Here is a 26,509-nt window from a genome sequence, read left to right on the forward strand (position 1 = left end):
GAGCACCTAGACAGACAACACCGGCCACCTGGATGATAAAAGAAGAAAATACTAAAGCAAAGGTATCGTGGTCCTGAGCTAGCCAGAGCTAAGATTAGTGAGTGTGAAAAGAATCATAAGGTCAAGCTGGAAAGCTGCTTGAGGCATTACTGTCCTTTGTGACTGAAAGCAGTCACGTGGGCGTTGTGTGGTATGTGTGGGGATAAGAAACATCTGGCCTGGCTTGATAGCTCAGACCCATGTTCTGTATATATATGGGGTAATAAAATTATGAGTTAGTTCTGCCTGGACAATGTGTCTGCATGCTTGTAACTGTGATGTTTTAAGGTTTGTGAGTTTTTTCCCTAAAGCAGCCAGCCCTTATATATATATTGTATGGTATCATATTCATCACACAGTGGTTCACTATAAGATAGGCAGCCTTAGATTAACAACCCAGACTTCTACAGCTCCAGTTAGAATTCCTTCCAGGAGTGGCAGAGTGCATTCAACAGGAGAAGTCTCACAGATGTTTGCAGGGGGCTTCTCTCTTTTCCTCTGATCTCATTCCAGTTTGGTGGGGAACACACATCAGCTGCAGTGGAAGTGCACAGCAGTCACTGCAGTGTGAGTTTTTCTGGGATCTTATGAAGCCCCTGAAGTGAAAAAGCAGACTCTGAGTCTCTGGCAGTGGGGATGAGCAAATATAGTCCTATGAGTATGAGGCTGGGCTACTGGGAGAGACAGCTTACAGTGCTAGTAAGAGCTGAGTAAGCAGCTCAGAAATCGAAACTGCATTGGAATTAAAGGAGGGAAAGTGTATTAATGCTTTAGCAGCTTCAGTATAGTGGCCGTAGGCAAATAGCTAAAGTGTAATAACCAGGACAAGAGGTTATGTTTTCTCTATGCTGCTGATCAAATATGTTTATGAAAACATGTTAGAAATATTACTTAAAACCCAGGCTGTTGCCACTGCATAGATTGGATTGAAATGGCTGGTTATATCCCTCTCCAATATTTGTTATGCATAAACAATTATTTGGGATGTAACCTTTCATCCAGACATTGCTTGGCAGCTGCTAGGAAAATGTTAACACACTGGCTCCATCCCCAGGCTGCAGACTTGGGAAATTTTAAGTAAACAATTTCAGATTGTGAGCAGCTGCAGACAGCTTTGCTCAAAACTGCTTATGCAAGAACTTCCTACCCCATGTCAGTTCCACTGGATTAGAGTAACAAAGAACTACTATTCACTGCATTTAATGTCTCATTCTGATGGAAATTGGAAGAGAATTCTCTGACAGGTAGTTGTGTCAAGAGTGGTGGTGGCTGGTGATGCCCAGGTAGACAGGGTAACCTCTTCCTCTGGCAGCACCTCAGCATCTATTAGGATCAATAGGAAAAGGGAATCGGGATCACAAGGTGATCAGGGGGGCACCCTTATGCAGGGCCAAAGGAGTGTTGGATGGGTGGCAAAAGAGATGGTCAAGAAGTGGGAAAATGAGTACCAAAGCATGGAAATAATACCTTGGGAGCCTTGGTACGCTGATAAAAAACTGCACAGGACAGTATGATAGAAAAGGGTTTTCTGAAGGAATATTGTTTTATTCATGAGGTCCAAACAGGCCTGTTTGACGGTGTTTGAGACTGTTGCTTTGTTGTTATCCTTATGAATAGTGGGCCTATTTTCCTCGAGAAAAAGATTTGCTGGGTCATAATACATTAGTGTTAGGCATGGAGAGGGGATGGACAGACACACACAGCATTTTAACTGAACTTCAGAAACTAAGGAGAAAGCTAGAAGAGCAGAGTTGAAGTCCCAGATGGAATAAAGTCGAGTCATGGAACAGTGGGATGATCACAGCAGCATTCCGCAGCAAAATGCTTACAACTATTCCCTAGATGGGGAGAAAAAAAAGAAAGGTAATATTCACGTCCACCTTTCTCAACGTGTAGATCCACGCATTTCCCAGCAGAGGTGCGGCCCGTCGGTACCTCCGCGCTGCCGCCAGACCCAGCTCACCCGCCCCGCCGGCGGGGCCGGGCCGGGGCTCAGCGCGGCGGAGGGGGCGGCGGGAGCCCCGCTCCAACGGGGTGGTACCGAAGGGCACCGACCCTCCCTCCCCGGTGCCAGCCGGCACCTTTCCCCGGCCGGGCCGGCGGCAGCTCCGCACCGCCCCCGCCGTGTCACTCAGCGCCGTCCCTGCCCACGGCCCGCGGGCAGGGCGGGGGCGGCTCCGCGCCCGCACACACCCCCCGTTCCCCGCCCGCCCCCGCAGCGCCGGCGGGAGAGACTGGCCCGCGCCTCTTCAGCCACGGCCGGCGAGGCCCTGCTCCCGCCCCTGCGCCGCCATCAGCTCCGCCGGGCGCCGGCGCTGAGGAGGTTCGAAGGCCGGGCGGGCGGGGGGACGGGGCGGCCCTGGGGCTCCCCGGCCGCGCGGGAGGCGGCAGAAGGGACCTCCGGGCCTGTGGCCGCCTGGCGGGGGCTCTGCCGGCGGCCCTGCCCTGCCCGCCGGGCCGGCGCGGCGGCCGCGGGATTCCGGCCCGCACGGGGTCCAAGCCCCCACGTCCCTGCCCTGGGGGTAGTTTGGGAGGGAAAATCGGAGCTGCCCGCCTGAGCCGCCCCTTTCCCCGCAGGCCGCCGGGACCATGACTTTTCAGTGGACGGCAGTGGCTGGCTTCCTGTACGGCGAGATCGCTGTAATTCTCGTGCTTTGCCTGCCGTTCATTTCCCCGCTCAGGTAGGGAGGTCTTCGGTGTGCTGGGCAGCCCAGCTGGTGCTTCTTATCACTTTGAGTTTATTTTACTCCTTCTTTTATGTAAATACCGAGCTTTGCTGCGTCTTACATTAGTTGTGAACTAAGCTGAAGGGATGCTGTTTGGGACTGGAGCATCAGGAATTGCAAGCCTCTTGAAGAAGCTTTATGATTTCTGCGTAGTGCTGATTCATCCGAACAGCGGTCGGGGTGCCCAGATGAGCCCCCCTGCTTTGTTTCAGCAGGTGGGACGGCTTCTTCCAGGGTTCTCGAGTAGCCAGCATGAAGGCAGGCATCTAGCAGTAAAAAAAAAATGAGAGGAGGATGCAGCTTTTTCGGCAGTTGTTTGTCAAATTTGTGACGAGCAACTTTATGTTGTACACTAGGCATTGTGGGTGCTGGACAGATGAAAGACGTCAGATACTCAAAGTAAGCTCCATAAAGCATGTTTTAAGGGCTGCAAGAAATCTGTGATACTAGTTTAGAAAAACTGAACTTGAGTTTTATGCAGAAAGTTCAAGATTACTGAAATAAAGGCCTCTATAGGCTTATATATAGATTAACAACATTATAGTGGTTCTGGAGCAACACAAACGTTAAGAAAACAGTAAATTCTTGTAAAATACATGCACGTAGCAAGAGAAAAAAACAAAATATGCTCACTACTCTTAGTCCCTGCGAAGGTCTGGCTTACAGCATTATCTTAAGATTGTTTCCTGTAAGTAGATCTTCAAATTTGGTAATGTTAATTTCTTTACAGGATTTAAAGAAAGCTAGCTTCTCCACAAGAGGCAAGAGAAGCAGACTTAAGATTTCTTTTCAGAACATCAGGATTTAAAAAAAAAAAAAAAAAGCCAGAAACCACAAAAAACTCACAACCCCCCCAAAACCAAGCAGGATGAAACCTTAAAGCTTTTTCAAAAGAAATAAAAATGCTGCTGTCTCAGCATTCTGTAAAAATTGTTGCATGTTTACTTTCTGCATCTTTAGATGTATTTAGAATGAAGAATGCAGCTTTTACTGTAATATCTTAAGGAATAAAAGCTGCTGTGTGGAGAGTCTGAATTTAACTACTTAAACCTGCAGAAGAGTCTTGAAAATGACTGGCTTCTCCATAGCGGATACCAGTAATTAGTCATGTTTCCTTAAATCCAGAAATTGAAACTGTTCTAAAAATCTAATTTAAATTCCCATTTTTACAAGTTGGCTTGTGGGGAGTTAAGCATTTCAACACAGATTATTGAGTTCTCATACTTTCTCGTTTTCTAATCAAAAGTGCAACTGTATGTAAGAGGGGAGAAGGATTATGGCAGTCATAATCATCAGATTATTAATGATTTATGTGATGAAACTTGCTGCAAGAATTTCTGCAGGCTGATGACACAGGCAGAGTACTTTGGAAATACTAAAATATGTTTCACTTGTGGTGTAAACAAGGCTTGAATCCAGTGTGGCTGAAAGGCTTTAAATTATATTAAATGAATACATTCCTGTACTCTGTTTGGAGCATTGACCTTTTCCTCTCAACAGTGATTTCTGAAAGTGTGAAATAGTTTTATCCCTTATGTGATATGTGCCAATTATCTTCTTAATGAAACTTGCAGAAATCTTGTGGGGTTAAAGCGTAGATTTAGCTGCTGTGACAGTACCGGGGGCAACAGCTCTGCTGTACTGGTCTTGGTGGCCTGAGAGCTGGTTCTGTCAGAGCAGCAAAGCATGCGTGGATACTGACACGTGTGAAACTGCTCTTCTTTGAAATTTGATTTATTCACTTCTCAGTCTTCAAGCAGATTCTTTGTCACTTTTGTGCCTACACTTTTTTTTTTGGTTAATTTTTTGAAATTTGCTAATAAGCTTATAAGTTCCTGGGGAGCAAGTAAATTGACAGTGTAAAAAAGACAGATCTGTACTACTAAGTGTAGTACACCCACAGTGGTGACTGGTATTATAGTTTGGAAGGATTATATTTATGTGACTTTTGTCACCAAAAGGAAATGGAGCATTAGTAGATGTGAATGTCAATACTTGTTGAGGAAAAATAAGTGCGAAAATAGTACACAAGAAGACTTTGCAGTAAAGAGATCTAATTTTTAGTCTGATTATAACTTGTCGGTGTAGTTGATCTAAGGTCGTACCTCAGAGAGTCACTTCTTAAGTGGAGGTCAGTATGGAGCTTGGAGAGTTGCATGTTTGAACAGTTTGTAAGTTGGCTTTGTTTGAGTTGTAGCTTGAAGTAAGCTTTTTGTTCGATACAGACTGTGGCTGTCTGCTATAAAGAACTCAGATTATATTAAAAGATTTAAAGGAGTTTTTTGCATGCACAATGTTAAAACAATCCTTTCTGGTGAACATTCAGAAAAAACCATGGGAGATGATGCTACAATCTAATTTAAGCTAAATTCATATTAGGTTGGAAACTGCTTTGTTAGAGGCCAAATTTTAACAGTTTCTGTGAAATGTAAATAGTCTTAACAAAAGTTTGAAATTTTACCTCATATAATCAGATAGTGAGTAGCATGTCTGTGTTACATCCCTAATGGTGTGAGTAGGTATTATTTCATTTGTGTGGTAGCACTGATTCTAACTTGCAGCAAAAGACAAGTAGGTGCTCTGTTATCACTGGTTGCAATTCATTTGAGCACATCAGATGTTCTTCGTTTGTGCTGCAAGTGTGAATTCTTACAGACCACTCCATGCAGTAATATCAAAGAGATGATTGTTTTAAAAAATAATAATTGTCTTCACCACCACTGGGCCTCTGAAGTTGCTTCTGTAGCCAGCAAATTTATGCTAGGGAAAAGGGATTTTAACCCTTGGCAGAATATAAGCATAAGACTTGTCTTTTTGTTGTCATTACAAGTTAGACTGTTATTACAGTCCTAGTACCTCATAATTATGCAGATTCATCAGTGTAAAAGATAAGCCTTCTGAAGAAGGATGGTAGAGATGATCCTAATTTGTGGAAGCTTTTAATTTTCTTTGGCAACAAGGGGTATAACTGGATAGAAATAAAAATGATGCAAGGGATTTTACAGTCTTTACCCCATCCCTGAGTTTATTGTAGTCAGGACTGAACATCAAGTAATTCTAGCCAAAGTAAAAGCTGAAATAAAACACACCTGCTATCATGCAAGAAGTTTGCAAGTTGAACCAACTATCTTTGCCTATATTGACTGCAAATAAAAAAGAGATGAGCAAGTTGGATTGTTGGAAAAGTTAAGTATACACCTAAATTGTATTGCAATTAAAGCAGCTGTTTAGAGACCTTAACAAGTCTCTTATCAATAACAAGGCTCTCTTCTGTGAGGTTGTTATGCTCTTCTTTTACTGCTTAATTATTTTTGAATAACACAATGCTGTTTTACAGATGGCAGAAGATTTTTATGATTCCTCTATGGAGCAAAATGGCAGTATTTTGGAACAAAATGTTCCTTACAATAATAGTTTTACTGATCGTCTTGTTTCTTGGTAAGTGTTAAATATTCAGTTTCTTAAGAAATGGGGAAAAAAACTTGGTACATGGAGTTCGTATCAGTAAATTAACTGAAAGGATTCATGCCTAATGTAAATCAGCTAATTTATTGAAAAGTTATACAATGGAATGAAAGAGGAGAGGGCTTATACTGCATCCACATTGGGAATCCAAATGCAATACTAATATAGTAGTGAATGAGGAGGAAAAACGGGGCTGAGTCTAGGCTGCTGCTTGGTTTCACTTTCTCAGACACGTAAATGAACATGTTCCACACAAGAATTTGGCTGAACTGTGCCTTCTTATGCAGTAGATGGCACTCTTTCCCTTTATTGCTGTTGAAGAATATATCAAAACACCAGGCTATTTGACTACTTTTGCTCAGTGCAGATACAAACCAGCTGTTGGCTACCTCTGTTAGGAGTAGATCCTGAGGTCTATGAAATAGGAGTAAAGCTTTAATGAAACTGGAGCTTGAATGGTGACCATATGCCTGATTGATTTCATGTAATGTCTGTCTTGACTGCTTTGTGAGGTAAGCACCTTGCAGTGATGAAAATTAGTTCTCCTGTGTTTAGGGATAGTAGTAGTTCTCCATGCATAGAAGTGTTTCCAGCACCTTAGAATGAACATGCTATTTAATTCCAAGCTACTTGAAATAAGAAGAAAAAAATGCATGGTTTTATTTTCTGCTGAGGGAAATATACAGATGCAATACATAAATAACAATGTTAGGCCAGACTGCAATACTACATTCTTAATATTAAAAAAGTACCAGAAATACAAATAGACTTTTAAAATCATTATTTAAGATTATGCTTAGTATTATTCTCATAAGTAGAACTTCAGTAAATGGCTTAAGTTTGAAAACTAATGGATTTCATTTACTCTCTTGAACTCAGGTCCAACTTCAACCAAAGTTTGCTTTTGAGTTGGCAATAGTCATTGATTTTGCAGAAAGATGAAGCTGGGCTAAAGTAAAGCAGTGATGAGATGCTTCCCCCATAGCATAAAGTGATAGGTTATTGCAGAAGACTCTTCCTATAGCACTGGGACATGCATTTGTTTACTCCTAGTATGTGATGCATTGTTTGAAGTTTTACTTCAGGGTTTTTTTCCCTTCTTAATAACTTAGGCATATGAAAGAGGCAGTCATAAGTGATGATATTCACATGTGTTTTTCTTTGGAACTGATTGTCTGCTTAGACAAATGCAGCAGCAGTTTAATAACATGGCCAAAATACTCTGCAGGAACTGATGATGTCATGAAATGTGTATATTTGTTGATGCACAGGAGATTTAAGGTGCTATATTGGTCGTAGGAATGTATGATGACCTTAAGTTTATATATTGTAATATGAACTCTTAACTGGGTTAGATTTTGGGTTTGTGTGGATGTAAGTCCTAATTAATTATTTTGTCCTTTGAAAAGTGTTTGCAGTGTATTAGCTATTTTGCAGAACTATCAGGAGTATATGATGAATGAAAAGAAGCTGAAAGATGTATGAAAAATGACTGAAAGCTGAAGCGTAGCTGACCTCCTCCATTCTGTTTATTATGTTATTACAGTTAGTAGTTACTACTGATGTTACTGTGTTACTACAATCTTTCTATTTTGATGGATGTTACGGAAATAATTTTCTCCCTCTGTGATTCAAGCATAAAGTAGACACTTGTGTCATTACTAAAACACATACTTATCTAACAAACTCTATATGAAATACTTGAGAAAATATTTCTTCTTTTCCCCTCTCTCCCTCATTTCTCACTGTTTGTCCAGGGGGGGATTTTAACTCAGTTGTCAGCAGTGACATTTCAACAGTATGGGGTCTTTGGTAACATTTGTAGAGTGTGTTGCTTTGGCCTGATGCCTGGGGACTGGGTGCAAGTGTTAGAAATGACTGTTCAGGCATGTTTTGGGCAATAGTTTGTCATATTTCTGGAAATATGCTGGAGCGCTTCGGTGGTTTATCAAGACCAGCCTTTAAAATGTATAAATACCATAAGCAGTGCCACTGTTTGCCTTATTTCTGTTTGCTGAGCAGAAAGTCCAGATACATATTTCTGGTACTAAGTGTGGTTTATCATACATGCACACCCACAGACGTGAATCAGAACGGACTGTTTTTGTTTGCAGATGCTGTTAGAGAAGTCAGGAAGTACTCATCCGTTCACGTGAATGAAAAGGCTGCAAACATCAATAGTAGTGCCTTTGATCACATTCAGATGAAACTCTTTCGATCGCAAAGAAACCTCTATCTCTCAGGTTTTTCCTTATTTCTGTGGCTGTAAGTATGAGATTTTTCTAGTATCTACATAGTATGTTTATTACAGGAACTGTTGCACAAATTGTAAAGTAAAGATCAGAAGGCTAATTTCAAGAGATTAAAGAATTAAGTGTGACCAGGTTGGATAAGAGGCAAGTAAGATCAGGGAAAATAATACCTTACAAATACTTGAAGATTGGAAGGATGTGTGAACAACACATGGAAAGAAACATTTTGAATGCTGGAGAAAACGTATATTTTGCAGAAGTTTCTTCAGGAAATACTCATTTCCTTCCTTAAAATTACACCCTTTTTTTGAACATGGAGAACTGAAATAAAAAAAAAATCAGAAACTAAAGTACTGTTAAAATAATGTTAATATCTTGCAAGCTGGTATTTTTGCATCCTGCTGTGTTAAGAAGCAAAACTTGAGCCTGACTTCAACCACTTCATGTCAAGCTCAAAGTTAAGACCTTTGGTAATAAGTTAAGAACTTAAGATAATATTCCAGCCTTCAAGAAAAGTTTCAGATATATTTCAGATCAAGCACTTTGTGGTAACTTGCCTCCTATGGTGTTATGATATTAAATCTGGTATCCCTTTCACGATGTTTAAATACAGCTAATAAAACAGTAAAGGAAAGAACAGTTCTATACTGCCCAGCAGTAGCAGCCAAGACAGCCTGTGAATCAGTAGCCAAAATAACCTGCTGGTCTTAACAGTGGGCAGGGAGCACATGAGCTCATTGGACACAGATAATGTGAATGAATCGAAACGGATGTGCTGGTGAAATGAGTTTCTATTTGTACATTTTTGTGGTGACTGGGCAAAGAATGCTAGTCCTTTTCTGAGCTACTTCAGTGAGCTGCTTGACATTGCCTAGATATGCAAGAAGAACACAGATCAAGAAAATCACAGAGATTTCTGACAAACTTCTTCCCCTTAGGGTGACGTATGGCCATTTTAGCTGATCATTGAGGAGCGTTGAACATAAAAAAGTGTCAAAGAAAAATTAATATGAAACTCGAGCAGGAAAACATTGGAAAAAACAAAGGTGGTTTTAGCCTTGCACAATAGTGATATGAATGCATCATGTTCTTTGTCTTCCTTTAGAAAGGTTGAGTAAATATGCACAAATATGTTTTTGATCTCTGCTCCAAGAGGAATAGCTGGGTTGTGTCCTGTGCAAGAGCTGGAAGCTGGTCCCCCAGGATCCTACTCCCACTCAGCTTTCAAGGAAGAAAACTTCTCATGTAGCCCCAGCAGATTTTATTGTGCATAAAAGTTCTGCTGTTGAAGAGATTTGCTTGATGTGTTTTTTTGGGCTATTGGCCTTTCACCAAAATTTAGAAGAAATAAGAACTCCTACAGTAGTGGCTAGATAAAAGGACTTTTCTTAGTAGAGCTATTTTGCTTATCCCTTAAACAGGCAAAATGTCAGAGAAGGTGAGGAAAGTGTTCCTTGGGTTGTCTTATCCTGCACTGCTACTACCGTCACCCAACCAAGTTCAGACCACATGTAGGTGTGAACAGGTACTTGGATGCCCCTGGTTCATTCTTTGGGTCAGTTTTAGTTCATTTCAGCACATCAGCCAATAGGAAAATTCCAGAATAGTGGTAGATGGAGATTCACAAAACGGAGGAGGCTGGGAGCTTTTCACATGTGACAGGACAATAAAAGCTCTTCATCTGTGGTTCAGCAATTGTGGAACACTGGGTAAGAAAAATGATCTCCTGTATTTGGAGGTATTGGATCCAGTTGAGCCCTCATATGCAAACTGCACAGAAAAGAGAAGGGTCATAGTCTCCAGAGACTGTTCCCTGGGTAGGACAGAGACACCCTAGTCTGACTTGATGTCTGGAAGATGCAGAGAGCCTACCAAGGCTTGTCTGGCCCTCTGTTACCCCATGCAGAACCAGAGAGGGACGAGAAGGGCTGAAAACTAAAGGCAAGCTCAAGAAAACATGGGCCTCCTGCTCACTGGGACCAAATGACTAAATATTTGGAAAAGAGTGAGGCATTGAGTATAACATGATCAACCTTAGGTTGCTTTGTTTCATACTGATAAGTTCTGCTGTTTGGCCTCCCAGTTCCCTGAGCCTTCTGGGATAGTCAGTGGGTAATGTAACATCACCCCCACTAGCAGGTGCAACTGGGGAGTACATAAGCAGATTGGGCACATAAAAGTCTGTGTTATCCTAGAATGGCATGTGTCCTTGCTGTGATGACCCATGGGGACCTCTGAGGAAAGAAGAGGGAGCTTGTCTTTCAGCCAGAAAAGAAGAGCCTTTGAAGGGAAGATCCTATTGGTTGCTATATCTGTGTAGTAGTAGCTTGTAGAAAAGATGGAGTGAGCTCATTTCAGTGGATCCACACAGGAATGACAAGAGATAACAGGTCAGGAACCTCAGAAAGAAAAGATAGAAAAGCACTTCTACTATCAATAGCAGTTAAACACTGGAACAAGGCCCCTGAATGATGGTGGAATCACCCATCATTGGAGATGGTGGGAAATCAACTGGACAAGGATCTGAGCAATCTGCTTAACCTGTCCCTACTCTGGGCAGGATGACCTCTGGAAGCCCCTTTCAACCTATATGATTCTATGATTCTGTTTTAGTTGTGGTGTTTTAATGACTCCTATAAATTAATAAGCAATAATAAAACATGCTAAGCCTTGGAAAAGTAGTGACATGGGGACCTTAACTTTTTTACTAATCCCCAAAAAAGTAAGAAAATGAGCTTTCAGTGAAGAAGCTGGGGGTGAGGGGAAGCTTACCTTGAAAAGGTCTACTAATATTTTTTCAATTATGAAAAAGCTAATTACTTGGACTTTCAAATTTCTTTGACAAGCAGCTGCATAGTTATATTACAGGCATTAATTTAATTTAGTGTTACTTTGGCTTGATTCAGCAACATACTGCTTTGAAAGACTCCCAAGATGAATAACAAAAGTAGTGATGCAAAGAGGCAATCACTAGATCAAATCTAGGCAAAGCTTAGATTTGAGGTGCCATATGCATGCTCCTGATTTAACTGTATTGGCAAAGTACTTTGAAGATTAAAATGCTCACATTGCTAATTTTATTCTTGTAAGGCCTTTTATAAAGTTGTGGGATTTTTTTGATTTTTTTTTTGATTTTTTTTTTTTTTTTGCACTGTACTCTTTACCATAACATGTTGTTTGGGTCTTCAATTTGGAGATCCATACTGTTTAAAATTAAGAGTAATTCAGCCTTTAAGCAAGCATGTCTGACCCCTTAATGGCTGTGGGTATTTAGGAGGAGAGAGGTTCTGCATAAAGTAAAAATCAGAATGTTGATGGATGAAAATATTTTCAGTCTCTCCTTTTACTGTTATTTGTCACGGATGAACCTGGATGTTTCCCTTCAAGTACTTGAACAGTTCTCTTCTGGTTTTGTTTTTATAGCTAATGCAGCAAATGAAAAGGGGTTGCTTTGGTTTTCTGGCTTGTTTGGTTTGTTTTGGTTTTTGTTGGTTTTGGTTTTGCTTTTTAAAAAGAAAAAAATTATGATGTGAATTACAGTTCTGTTCACTGTATTTCTTCACAGTGTATTGAGACGAACTGTCACCCTTCTTACTCAGCTGGCAAAAGAGATGGCATCTCATGCAGCTCTGGAAACGCAAGTAAATGATGCTACTGAAGCAGCCAAAAAATACATGGCCGAGAATGAAAGGCTGCAGGAGGTATCTTTGAGCTTCTTTAGTTATTTTCTTATTCAGCAAGTAGTTAGTACAAAATACTGTGAGGATGATTTGCTACTGAATAATATTTGTTCATTTTTTTCCCTCTGGTGGAAAAAGGAAGAACTATGTTCTTACAATATGTAATTCAGAATACCGAAAACAAATTTCAGTAGCGTTTTACTAACAAAGGAAACTGAAGTAATACAAATAAATGATGTTCTGCCTTTCCAGGACAAATTTCATCGAAGTACTAAGAGATTCTTAAAATATCTCTCTGAATTTAATCGTAATGAAGTAGAGGGAGACACTAATTTAACTCTTTATCCTGAAAAATTGGCTGTTTAGGTCAAGACTATAGCAGTGCAAGATGAAAAATCCTACAGTACAGCTGTTATCATGCTGGGTGTTTCTCCAGTCTTGTAAAATTGATATTTTGTAGTTACTGTATTTTGTATTCTTGTATCTTTTTATGGTGGGTTTGTATTTTGTATTCTTGTACCTTTTTATAGTGGGTCAGCCGATTTCCTAATACTTTCCTGTCTTAGTAGGACACTGCCGTAGTATTAATGAGTGCAAAAACATCTTACTTAAAAGAACCATCAATGGATCAAAGGGATGTTATTTTTATGAGAAGAATGGAGAAAATTAAGCTATCATTTTTCTGTTGTGGTTTAGTACACAATTGTGTGCAGGAAGGGAAGCAATCAAAGATAATCAAGATAAATGTATGAAATCTTTCCTTGATTAGTTTGAATTCTGTTTGAAGAGACTAAACCATAAGCTAGTGTGCAGATATGTGGGGTATGAAGACTTTTAGAGCACTCTTCAGTCTGGCACATTGTCAAAACAAAATTCACTGCACGTGTGTACAGGTTTCCTTCGAGTTTGTCTAACACAGCGTCTATGGTTACCAGCACTGTAATTTTTTTGTAATAAATCTTCAGACAAAGAAAACAGATTCTGGACAAAAAAGTACAAGAAGGATGTAAAAAAATGCAGTGGTTTGAGAACTGTTGTAAAACAAAGATCATTAGAGCATGTTAGGTGTTTCCTAAGTATGCAATGATTACAAAATTTTTTGATTTGGTATTTTGTCAAAATGATCCAGACTCCCTCCCTCAGCCATGGAATTTGTCTCTTTACTGCCTATGGTACTTTTTTTTTTCTTCTCTGTTTTGTTGGGATTTGGCCAAAAGTCCTCTTTTTTGTTCTGCTTTCATATTCCCTTAGCAACACATTCTCTTAGCCACTTGTAAGTGATAGCCAGAAACTGGGAACTGTATCCCTGTCTGTTTCTATTTGTGTATTTGATTGCAAGGTTTGCAAAAACACTGGTAGCCACAGGTCCCGGCAACATGCTGTGGCTGGATCTTCGTTGTGATGGACATGTGAAGTGTTTGGAATTGGAATATTTTAACTTTATAGACAAACTATGACTTAGATTTCTCTCATCCAGTGGCTTGTTCCCTGCATTTGTGTTTATTTGCAAGTGTGCTTCATTCTGCCATCAGAGAGAGGTGAGAGCAATTGCACAGAAAGCACTGGCTGCAAGTATAAATACTGTAAGTTTACTCTGGTGTGCGAGGTCTGCACTGTCTCCTGTTCAGAGATTCCATGGAGCGCAGGACTTAAGATGAAAGTTTACAGAAATAGCTATTTGCATATTAATAGAAAGAGGTGATCACAAAGTAAAGGAGGTAGTTAGCTATTGTTTTCTTACCAGCAGTCCAATGTAACCTCCACTCTTTGATTAAATAGCTTCTGGAAAATTTTCTTCAGCTCTTTTCCGTGGATTGTTTACCAGTCTTTATAAAAGGTTCTTTTCCTTCATCTTTATAAACAGGGTTTTTTTTCTTCTTCCTAAAGTAATCTTTCCCCCTTGCTCCCACCTGTGCCCGGTAAACTCTGATATCACAAGTTCACCTAACAGCTGTTTATCTCAGATGTTTCACTTTTTTTTTTTTTCCATTAAGCATTTTCCACTTTTTTGCCATTTTCATAACAGAGATGATGTGTGGATGGGCAGTAGAGGCAAGTAGAGAAAAGGGTCTAATTATGGGGTCTAATCTTACATCTTAATAACACGCATAAGTATAGTAGTGCCAGCAGTTCTATAGTACAGGGAAGATATGGCTCTTGTGCCTAGTGCTTACAGGGCTCTTCCTGAATCCTTTCCTAGTTTTTTTTCTTGAATTTCGCTGGAAATTTCATCTATATATTGAAGTATTCTGAAGATGAAGCAGCTGCAAACCTACAAGGAGAGAAATCACAATATTAGAACAAGTTGCACACAAATATGACAGTGTTCTGTCACTGGCAAGTCCTGAAAAATTCATTTATAACATAAACAAAAGTTGTACACCTGATGCAGAAATACTCTTACACAGGAAATAATACCATTCTGTTACAAGTATGCCATTACTATTGACCTAAAACATTGAGCTTCTTTATCTCCTTTATTTTTTTTTTTAATTCAGAGGGATTTTTTTCTAGAATGATCATCTGCCTGTATCATGTTGACATTTGATAAAACCTGTTGGTTTGCAAGATTGAAGTTGACATTCTTTGGGTGTTTTGCATTAATGTCAGGCTAATGAAAATGAACTTAATTGTAGCAACTGTGGTTTTTATTAGGCCTTGAGTGCACAAGGAAGCAGTAAAAAGAAAGAGTCAAAGGAAGCAACTCAGGAAAAGCTAAAGGAGGAAGTCGAATATTTGAAAGCAGAACTACAGAAGACATCAACTGGTAAGTATTAGTTAGGACTTCTTTGCAATTAAGAAAAAGATGATTTCAACACTGAACATCAAAAATGTATTCTAGGTATAGCATTAACTAACTTACTTCATCCATTTCCAGAACACTTGGCGTGGCGTTTCTTTACATTTGACTAGGAACTAGCAAAACATCACTGCCATCCCTGTATTTTAGTAAATGTTTCATTATGAAATATGTACAGTGTAATTGGAACACCTTAATTAAATTATAATTATTACCAAATTGAAAGGATATATTTAAGTGATGTTGACTTGTCTTCATCAATGATGTGACCAGGATGTGGAATCAATTGCAGGTTGCTTATAGGCATGAGTTTGATCTTTCGTATCATACATAGCAGCCACTCTCCCTATATGAAATGGGGAAGTATGTGGTTGAGGTTTTTTACTGTAACATAGGGTTTCTGTCAGATAGCAGAGAAGTCCTTGACAAGTATTCTAAATTTATATCTGTTCTGCAGCAGAGGTGTTAAGGTGTTAGCTTTTTAAATTTTTTTTTTGGCTACAAGAAAACATACCTTGCAATTTGTAACATAATACTTTTGTTACAGCTTCCGTGTTTAAGGTTTAGGTTGTCAAAACTGCTTTATAGGCAACCCAAATTGAGATAGAAGCAGATTTTACCTGTTTGGTTCTGTCTTACTGGGATCTGTCAAGGTGTGTGATGCTTATGAACACCTGCTTCTCTGAGATTGGTGTTTTTAAGATAACACTGTCTGTGATCTAGTAAACATTAATCAGATGTTCAGAATGTAACAAAATACAGATTTTCATGGTACCAAGTTGCATGTTGTCATCAAAACATAGCCTTGCTTTCATATTGCATGGCAGTGCTACAGAGCTGTAAGAATAACAGCAAATATTTCATGTATCCTTTTTTCACTGGGAATTCAAACTAGAACTGTAGAACAGCTGTTTTCAGCTAGGTTTGAAGCAACAACAATCTTTAAATAGAGAGTCTTATTAGTTCACATTCTCAGGCAGGTTTGATAGTGGGTTTTCCCTCTCCTGCTGTTTTCTTGAAGAAAGGGGGGGAAAACTGCCTTTGAAGTGACAGGATCAATGGAAAATTCAAATGCATATGTTTTATTTAAACTAACTGGTGGTATGTAACACTAATATAATGTAAGCTTTTCAGACAGGAATGCTAGAGAAAGCGAAGGAATAAATAGATTTACCTCATGCTGCTTCAGCTGCATTCTCCCTGTGAGCTGTTGTCCATGCAAAAGATGTATAAATTAAGGCATGCTTGAATCTTTTGTTAGGGCAAAAGTGGGGGAGAGAGTCTTTCTTAGGAATGAATAGGAAAATATTTACAACCCTTCCACTGATGCCATCCCCCTCATTGCCAAAAACCCCACAGGCATTACTATCAGCAGCTAGGTGGTGTTAAGGTATGTCTATCTTACAAAAAGTAAGTTTTCTTGTATGTTGTGTTGAGCAAACTGATAACCAGAAGGTTTCAAATCCCGCATCCGCAGACACAGGTTTCTACGGAGTGTTAGAGAAAGTGAATAGAATTTACTGTTTTCTTTTGGAATTCCTGCAACTGAGCAGGTGAATGTTGAGTTTCATGCTCACTACGTGTGAGCAATGCATTACACAAAATGAAAGTTGAGATTGAAAAGCTTGTTTTACCTCTTTTAAACTACTTGTTTCATGCTACTGAACTCACATGACTAAAGTGACCTTTCCTTTGTCTCCAATCCATGAAATTGTGGGGGGGGGGGAATGAAGAGTGTAAAGGATGTCACCAGTAATGAAACAAGGCAAAACTAGTATAAATATTAAAACTTCACTGGATTTGATTTTGGAGGTTTTCTTTTTGTTTATTTTTCAGCAATAGTATCAGTGCAAGTAGTAAGATTGGATTTTGTTCTTGTTTGGTTGGGATTTTGCATTTAGGGGTTTTTTGGCTGTTTGGAAGAAAAAACAAGTTTAATCTTTTTCACAAGGTAGTTTCAAATATCCATTTTTCTGGTCTGGGACGTACGTTAAGCTACTGATGCACAGTGATACATTATTTTATACTGGGCCACATGTTGAAATGTCAGTTAACTCAATAGAGTGGCACCCAGGAGGAATCCTAAATATAAGGCTACTTCACATTTAAGAACACAGTTTAGTATCAGATCGGTGCTGTGACTTCACTGGAGATCCAAATTTTCTCTAAGGTTTTGAGTCAGTATTTACAACTGGCAGAGAAAATACTGTATGTCTCCTCTTACTGAAATTATAGTGTAGACAGAAATTATTGCAGACTTTCAGGACACTCATCTCTAGTTCTTCACTTTTTACAGGAAACAGTCAGCTTCTTTTCTCAATTAACTGTAAGTGAAATCCTAAGTTAAGAAGACATTTTTCTACCTCCTGTGCTTTGAAAATACAGTATGGAGACTGAGTAGTGAAATTACTAAAATCTGAGGAAGGGTTGGAAATAAATGACAAAGATTTCAGCCAAATTTGCTTCCTTTTCAGACTTGACTTTCTTATTCCTCTTGATGCCTTTTTTTTGTTTTATTCCAGAAATGAAGAGGACTAGTTCCTCACTACTTTATTGCAGCTCCACATATTGTCGTCAGGGCTTTATAAGCACCCAGCAGTGGGGCTAGCACTTTGAGAGCCTAAATCCATTTTTAGCATACCTAGACATGTAATAACATGACTGTATAGAAACCTTTGAGATGGTAATTTATTGATAAAGTTGTATATGATGAAAAATGTCTCATTGATACCTACAAGTAAATATACATACTCGTTGGAGCACACAGCACAGATGTGAGAATTTTTCTCCTGCTACACATTAGACATATTTCTAACAAAATGTTGATTCAGATAATTAAAGGCTCTCAGTATGACTGCTAATCTTGGATTTTCTGGGGAAGAAAGAGATGCTAGGATATTATTTCAGGTTTTGAAAACTATCCACAAAGCCACAAGAAAATAAATTGCATGAAATTGAAAATGAAGTTAGAGCTGAGAGAAGTGTCATAAAGCAGCAGTCCTCACTGGGACTGGGGGCAGTAACAGGGCTAGCGGTGCATTAACTTTCTTTTCTTGCTCACAGATCCCAAACTATGGAAATGCCTGTGTGTGAAATGTCAGTTTGTTACTATTGGACCCTTTGGGCAGGAGGGAGACTTCTGCAATGCTGTACTATTTCAACTTCTATCACATCATTTTTAGTGAAACTTTCTTTATATATGGTAAAGGCTACAGCTTTGTTTACACAACATAAATTTATACAGAACATGTAATATCAATCAAGTTGTGTGGCAGAACAGACTGGTGACAGACCCCTTCGCTTTTCTAACAATATTTCATAGCAAATGGCATGCACCTTAAGTTTCTGTTGGCAGCTGATGTAGCACAACAGGCATTGAAGTCCCAGTATCTCTATGTCCAGTTATTTGAACTGTGGCATTAACTGCATCCTTAAACTGAGTCTGTAGTGCCACATTGAGACAAAATCTGTTCCATTAGGATTCCACTTTGTGAAATATGTACTGGTTCACCGAAGTCATTTAGATGCTTTTGAAGTTTAGTTCAACTTTTTCTGAAAATACTCTCTATTTATATATCATTGTCAGAGGCATACAGTGCGGCAGGAGGAAATACTGATGAAACTTCCGTGCATCCTTTGAGGTTTGTTTTGTGTACAGAATGTGTCACAAGTGTTTTTTGTTTCATGGTTGCATAGTGTTGTAGGAGACAGGAAGAGAGCAATAATTTATGTGGAGGGCTGGTTTTGAAATAGCTTTTAATTGTTAACTGTTCTAGAAGGTATGAATGTACAGATGTACAGCTTTCACTTAACAGTGAAGATTATTAGATGTTAGATAATTAACCAATACAGGCATTGGGAATACATTTCATAAAACTGGCTGCAAGGGAGAATTCACCTTGGCCTTTGTGTTGCCAGGCAGGCTACTGCCGTATATGAAAACTACGTTGAGCTCTACTGATGTACTCCAGTTTTAAAAAAAAACGAGTTAAAGGAATTGGCCACTATCTCGTGTTATTTAGCCAATGGCAGAGGGAGGTTTTAGAAACAAAGTCGGTCTTACTTAACCTTACTTTTTACCTGTGGGATCATAAGCTTGGTGGGAGACGTTGCACAACATCACACGCAATAAGAGTTGAAGGGAAGGGGTGTAGCTGCATACACAAGCGTGGGTTTGTTATACAAGGCTGTTTATGCCGTCCGGAAGATTCTCGTAATATCATTTTGTAACAAAATTTCATTTGAGGTTACAAAAGGTACTTGAAGCAAATTTGTCATTGATTTTTCTGGCCCTGCCTTTTTGTTTTAAACTCTATCTGACCATTATATCTTACGAAGAGAATTCAGAATTAGTATGGGATTACTTGACTGGAGTTGTGTTCCAGCCTTACAAGCGTATTTGTTGGCAAATCTTTTGTGCCATCAATGCCTAAATTCTTAAATGTGAATAGCTCTTTCTCAACTTGAAAATGCTTAAAAGAGAGGGCTCTTTCTTACTCTTTAACTAGTCCAAATCATTTGGGTTGTAGGCTTGTATTGTGAGCAATGCTAATGTAAGTTCCAGATGGTTTCCTTAGTAGCAAGCGCTGTAAGTCAAGTGATTTAGTCAGACCAGGACTAGTACTTGTGCAAGAAAACACCCAAAGAATCATCAGTTGGTTTTGTTGCTGTTTGGTTTTGGTTTAGTGTTTCCTTCTCCATGCTCATTGAATGAGAGGATCATAGAAATGCTACAGGGCTGCACAGCTGCTGGGCTGTGGTAATCTCCCCATCCTGCTTCAAATTCAGAGCAATATAAAGTAAACTATCTGTGCTGGATTAGGATACAGAGAATGTGGTGAGAGAAGGACAAGTTCTTTACTTCTCCCAGACTGTACATGTTACATTAGTTTATGGACCTCCAGTCACACATGTAACACAAGTGTAAAGGGATAAAATTTTCCACAAATGTCTTTCACTGAAACACTGCCCTAAGAATGTTAATTGTTGATTATTATTTTAAGGGAAGGGGAAGAAATGAAAAAGGATAGCCTACCTCTGACAGTGCTGAGGCTGGATTTGAGTTTTGGGACTTACTGACTATTCTTCTCATTAGTTGCATTAATGTGGAAGCAGCATCCTCACCTCCTGCCTGCTCAAGCCGTTTTTGGTAGGAACAGTCAGCTGCTGGGGTTTGCTTGCTGCCAGTGCAGCTGTTTTGTCTCCTGTGAGAAAAACCAACAGGCCAGATGGAAGCCAGAAATAAAAACTGACTGTGTTGTGCATACAAAGGATTTTCTGTTCCCTGCTGGATCCGTGTTCATATAATACAGTCCATATGACAAACAATGTACATGTGCCATCAACTGAGCTGCACTGCAGTGCTTGTTGAGCAATGAGATACGAACAGGCTCTGTTGCTTGACAAGAAGGCATCCAAAGAAATTGGTGTACTGAGGAATTCACATTGTCAGAGATGTGATGCTCCTTTTAATTGTGTGGTCCTAACAGGAACGAGTCTGGGTTTAGTGGTTTGTTGATGTTTTTGGTTTTTTGTCCATAGCCAACACAGGTGGAAAGGACAATCTGTTCCCTGCTTTTTCGTCTTCTAGGGTTAGGTGAGGTATTCCTGTCATACATCTGTTTTGGTCAAAACATTAAAACAATGCAGTAGCTTGTTAGCTTTCTTCATTTGTAGATGTTTTTAGGTATTTTGTTCATATTTTAAAGATAAAGTAGTTTTTAGTTGCAACTAAAGTACTGTGCTGCTGCTTATAAATAACTAAATTGTATTAGATCAAAAACATTGAGTTCCTACTTCTTCAGAAATAAGTTCTCATTAATTTTTACTACAACTATGTATAAGAATGTTCAAACAAAAGCAGAATTTCTTTCTAATTAGTAGATTCTTGAAGAAGTGAAATGGCATATACATACAGTTTTTTGTCTACAGCTTAAAATTCAGAAGTTTATCAAATTGTCAAAAATTTATTTTATTGATTTCCAAATTTTACTATTGAGTATTTTAAACAGTAAGAAGATCAGAGAAAGACTAAATGCATTGGGGTTTGATTTGTCACAGGTGTGGAAATTATAGTTATTCCAAATACCAGTACCTTTAGAAAATTTGTATTGATGCTGTCAAGAATACCATAAAGGATGAAGGATAACTGTGTGAGAGTATGGAAATTAAAGAAAGGATGTAAAGAGATAGGGTGAATTTTTTATCATGTTGGAATCAATAGACAGAAGTGTTATTAACTTCAGTAAATCAGAATTTCAGGCTGGGTAAAAGTCCTGTTACTGGAAAACCACTTGCAGGCTTCTGAAATGAGAACCATTTTTCATCTATACATTCAAATTAATTAAAAATAGCAGAAATGGAGAGGGAATTTTCCTTTTTGCATGTAAAAGAATGGTCAAATCTAGTTTCTGATGTTTTAGGAACTAGCAACCAAAGAGAAATCTGGTTCAGACCAAACAGATCTAGCTCCTCCTCTTGGGAATAGGCTCTTAGAGGTGCTGCAATTCTTGAGTGTCTTGGAGGTCTCTGGGAAAGAAGGCTCTGTCTCAGGGAATTCACAGTCAAAGGATAGATCCACATTTTTGGAAAAAGGAATTTGCAAATGTTCTTTTCTTTATTTGCACTGTCAGATTTGGTTGTTTGGGTTTTTTAAGTGGCTATATGAGCCAGCCTTATTAGGTCATTAACGACGTTTGTTTTAGCATGAATATATCAAGCTTTAGAGTATGCCTGTGCTCTACAGCAGAGAAATACAATGATACCTGAGATACCTACAGCAGAGGAATATGAGAATGTCTAAATGACATTGTAAGGTCCTGGGCTGCTTGGTACTGCAGCGTAGACATCTCTCAGTTTATTGTGTTGAGATTGAGTAGAGTAATAATTACTTTTTCTGATGTGAAAAGTTTGTTCACAGTTGTCTGTCCTCCCACCACCATTTCTGCCTTCTCATCCATAAATTGATGCTTCTAATCAATTTACTCATGCATGGTAAAAGAACAGGGTGAAAAGGAGGGGTCTGTGCTCCTATAATAATGTATTCTCTCCCTTCCCCCATGTTTTGTAAATAGTCTCAGCTGGTTTGTGACAATCTTGCCAAGTATTTGAGTTCCCTCTTTATTTTAGGAGGGCTGACAGTTTTGATTTTGGAGTTGTGGAGTTTCTGTGGAGTTTTTCTAAAACTGTCTCCTGCAATGTGACAGAATACTGTAGTCATCACTAACTTGTCAGCTCTTTCAACAGTTTATTGGTCTCGCCCTTACCTGTCTTACAGACCCTTCCTGTTCCTTGTGCTGATCTTACTGAACACAGGTCATTCTCTTTCCCTGTCCTGAACATCTCTTCCTGTGTACATCTGTGATGCTGTGTTTTAAATTCAAGCTTTTTTAGAGGAAGGAATGTCTACTGCAGTGGAGCCTGAATACACAACCAGGGCTCTGAGGATCTCCAGAAATACAAGTAATAATTAAAGCACCAATTCTGATATTTTACAGCTTTCCACAAGGCAAAAAATGAAGTGGCTGCAGTTAAAAAGCAATCTGATGGTGTTAAAAGAGAATACGATCATCTGATGAAGGAATATGAACGGCTTCAGGTGGGTGGCTCCAGATTGCTATACAAGCACTGTGTTTTGAAATTGTACCAGCAAAATTCTGCTTGTTTGGTGTTTATTGTGCAAGAGAATTTACCAAAATTTTTAGTATAGCATAAGGTTACAATGGGCAGCAGTCCTTAAACTTCATCAAAATAGTAGAATTTAGTTTTACAAGAATAGCAAAGTTATTAGCATTTTCATTTTTTGCACTTTGGCTGGCAAAGCTCAGGTCAAAATTGTTAGATTCAGTTTTGTTGTCATTTGGGAAATAAAATTCAGATAGTTTTGGATGTGATGATCAAATTGAAACCTTGTAAGAAAATTATAGGAATAGTAGTGGGGGGGGAGTATATACATAATTTATAAAAATAATTTTATTTTGTTTGCTCTTTAATCATGTTTTTGCAATACTGGATTATAAATGCTGCAATACTGTTGATATGTAAGAATAGAAAACCAAAAAACACAACAAACAGCCTAGGCTAAAAACAGGCTACTATAAAATTCAAGCTGAAGTACAAAATAATTAAAAAAAAAAAAAAAAACAAAAAAACACATAACCAAAAGTTCAGTTAGCTGTTTGATTGAGTTTGCATATGTGCATGGTCATAATACCCATAATATACACCCATGAAATATACAGTAATTATTTCTGATAGAACTGGGAGCCCTCTCTGTTCTTTTAAGTCGTCTGACAGATGTTCATATGCTCCATGCCTAACATCTTGTCTCAACCAAAATTCAATAAAAATGAAAGCTATCCTTTTTACAAGTAGTGATTTTGGGAGAAAATAAATGATTGATGTTAAAATTATTTTTCCTGCACTCTGTGAAACCACTTACTGATTTCCAGCCTCACCCTGTACTACAGAGATTGAACACACAGATCAGTTGAGCAAATCAAGACCACCATGCATGTCCTGTCCTTGTTGTGCTTCCCTGTGTAATGAGCCATAGTAGTCCTGCTACATTTCTAACAGGCTTGTGGTCTAGAACACACATCCTCACCATTTTCTGTGTTTACCTCTGAATGGAAAGAACAGAAGGTACTGGGCACACAGAGGGTGCAGCTCCCAGGGATAAATCGGTTGATAGCAGAAAATGCTTTCTGCTGAGTTTGCTGCGCAGTTCAGATGTAACATGAATGGGAAGCAGACCTGGGGTTGCACAGCCCTGACTATCCTGGGATCAGAAACACAAGTGTTTGTGGGGTGGTATTGATGGGAACTTCAAAAGGTGTATGGTGAACAAATCAGGTGTGGCTGCAAGGGGGCAAAACGCAGCATCTGAAGTCAATGGTTTCTGATCTTGGCCAAACTTAAATTGTTTATCTGTCTCTTTTCAGCAAAGTTTAAATAAAGCAGAAGAAAAGAAAGACCTGTAAGTGCAACTAAGATGGATGGCATCAGTACAGTTGCTTCAATCAGAAAAGCCTTGTGCTGTTGATGTTCCTGATGCGTATCTGAAACAAAACTTGATTTTTCTGAAAAGCACATGCATTGCAGGTCATTATTCAGATTCCTCTAATATATCTTGGTTGCCAAAATGTTCTGTGTTGCAAATAAAATGTTAGGTGGTGTACTGGATTTACCATGGAGTTTGTCACTGCTCTCCTGAGGAGAAATTCAAAAATCCACCTGAAGCAACTTGACTGTTTTCGAAGCTTTTCCCTCCCATAAGGGTAACAGACCATGCACCATTTGCTTGTAGCATTTGAGTGAGGTTGTATATCACACTATATCATAAAAACATCTAAACCTCCTTTTCAACACCTTTTAGGAGTTTTAAAAATTCAGTTACTGCTGTTTTGAAGAAGGTTAAAAGCTTTTCATCAGCCGTTCCACTTCAGTGGAAAATTGAATGACAATCAATCTAAGGAAAATAAAGAAAGGAAAACTGCATTTCTAAATCCATCTCACTAGCTTTTGACTTCCACTTAGCCACATGGATTTGAGTGTATTTTGACAAACAATATTTTGCATGCCTCTGGTTTATTTTTCTTTAATATTTGGGTTATTTCAGTTTTGGGTTGGCTGGTATTAGCAGTCTGTATTTTTACACTGTTTACATCTGTTTACTCTAATGTACCACCTAACTTCTTTTGCCTTGCTAAGTAAAAAATCTTTTTAAATGTAGACAGTTTGGTTTGGTTTGTTTTGTTTTCATGGATACGATACCTCAAATAAACGAGCACTGTTTTACATAAGACCTTTTTGGTATTCAGAAAGTTGTTTTGAGTTTCTTATTTGTTAGCTGGTTTATATTTGGAAGTTGGACATGTTTGTTATATTAAAGGGATTGTTTAAGTTCCTGAATTTCTGGGTTTGTTCTTATAAATCTCTCCCAGTATGCTATCTCATCATAGTTAACAGGTATGTTACTAGGACAAAAATACACTTCTGGCTTGGTGATGTTAACTTTTCTTGAAAGCACAATCTTCTTCATCGGGGTAGTTTTGATTGCTCTGGGAATAGAATTTGTTTAGCTTAGAATTTAAACACAGCTTATCAAGTAGTATAACACATAATAACATAGCATATTAAATAAGAATGCATATGTTTTAAAAAAAATATTTTATCTTTGCTGAAGCAGTACAGAATGTGTTTTCAGAGATTCTGTGACACTGCAGATTTTTTTTTATTAATATAAAAACTCTCAGGTAAAGTTACAGGTTTTCATACCTGCATACACATGTGTTTTGGTGATGTAGTTGAATGCATCTTTGGGTTTTTTCCCCACCCCTTTCTGAAATATTTAAAATTGTGGTGGAATGTTATCTCCAGTCAAATCCAAAGGCTATGGTTGGAAACCTTGGAGGTATAACAGCAAGTGCTGGTTTTAATAACAGAATGAAAAAGCTCACATCTGATTCTTACTTTAAGACACTAAACAAAAGCAAATATTACTTGCTTATTATTTATTGTTATCTATTCATTAAATTTCAGACATTTCTTCCTGTAATACTAGTAAATAATTGGGTAGAAAATTAGCAGCTTACTGAAAGATGTCATGCACTGTGCTCTTCATCCTTTATCTTAGAAAAATTAACACAGAATAAAAAATGTGTAGTTGTGAGGGCACTGATATTACCAGTACTTCTCCTTGAGGAGGAAGTCTGAATGCTTTACACATCTTTTTGGTGTAGGTCATGACTGAAGTGTGAAGAAGTGCAGGGTGGTAGGCACTGCTCCCTCAGAAGCTGAAAAGAAGCTGGGTGGTTTTAGATGTGCAACAGCCATTCAGCACATGGTGCTTACACACTGCCCTCTAATACATCAATCACCTCAGCCTCACAGTTTCCTTCTGGCTGCTTGGCAGACATGACTCCACTTATTGAGGAGACAACAGCTTAACACAAAAAATGTTGCATATCAGACCACAGGGAATGTTCCCTTAATTAGAGATTGCTTAAAACACAGACTTTCTAGTTTGGCTTCAGTCATTTCTTCTGTCGTGTTCCATAACTTGTATCACTTTTCTCATTTCCCTGTCACAGAGCAATGTATGACCATCATAATTTTTGTACTTGTCTGTTGTGGATGGTCACACACATTTGAGTTGCATTATCACATGCTCAGCTCTTTAGAGTCCCAGATTTGTTCAGAGAAAAATAATCTTTTGTTACTCAGATTTAAATTGTTTTGTAATATCTGCTATGTAGAACTCTATTTTTGGAAAGAACAAAGTTTCTTTTGTAAAAGTCGAAGTATAAATAGCATGTCTGTAAATCCTAGTACGTGGCAAATCCTTGAGCATATTTTTCATTTGCATTGTTTCACATCACTTTATTTACTTTCCGGGCTGTGGGAGTTTGGGTTGATCAACTCTAAGTACAGTTCTCTGACTGGTCATGTTTTAAGTTATGGTTGATATACAGGGAGAGAATGAATCAAATTGTCACACTTTTAACTCCTGATCTTTCAGGCCATTGGCTCAGATTTTGGTCACTC

The 26,509-nt window shown here is 38.7% G+C and overlaps 1 protein-coding gene across 1 annotated transcript; it reads left to right on the forward strand.

The window, feature by feature from the left end:
- The first annotated feature begins 2,209 nt into the window (after positions 1-2,209).
- Positions 2,210-24,874, forward strand: BCAP29 (B cell receptor associated protein 29). Its single transcript, XM_032688806.1, has 8 exons — positions 2,210-2,362; positions 2,617-2,720; positions 6,103-6,203; positions 8,345-8,495; positions 12,048-12,183; positions 14,818-14,929; positions 22,459-22,559; positions 23,905-24,874. The coding sequence occupies exons 2-8, from the start codon at positions 2,629-2,631 to the stop codon at positions 23,941-23,943; spliced, it is 732 nt and encodes a 243-aa protein (XP_032544697.1). The 5' UTR covers positions 2,210-2,362; positions 2,617-2,628; the 3' UTR covers positions 23,944-24,874.
- Positions 24,875-26,509: the final 1,635 nt, after the last annotated feature.

This window comes from Chiroxiphia lanceolata, chromosome 5 (genome assembly GCF_009829145.1).
Source record: "Chiroxiphia lanceolata isolate bChiLan1 chromosome 5, bChiLan1.pri, whole genome shotgun sequence".
Lineage (NCBI taxonomy): Eukaryota > Metazoa > Chordata > Aves > Passeriformes > Pipridae > Chiroxiphia > Chiroxiphia lanceolata.

Excerpts from the sequence above, each read along its gene's own strand:
- BCAP29 (XM_032688806.1), top strand. The coding sequence starts at position 2,629 with ATGACTTTTCAGTGGACGGCAGTGGCTGGCTTCCTGTACGGCGAGATC. Across the intron at positions 12,184-14,817 it reads AGAATGAAAGGCTGCAGGAG|GCCTTGAGTGCACAAGGAAG; the intron begins GTATCTTTGAGC and ends GGTTTTTATTAG. Across the intron at positions 14,930-22,458 it reads ACTACAGAAGACATCAACTG|CTTTCCACAAGGCAAAAAAT; the intron begins GTAAGTATTAGT and ends GATATTTTACAG.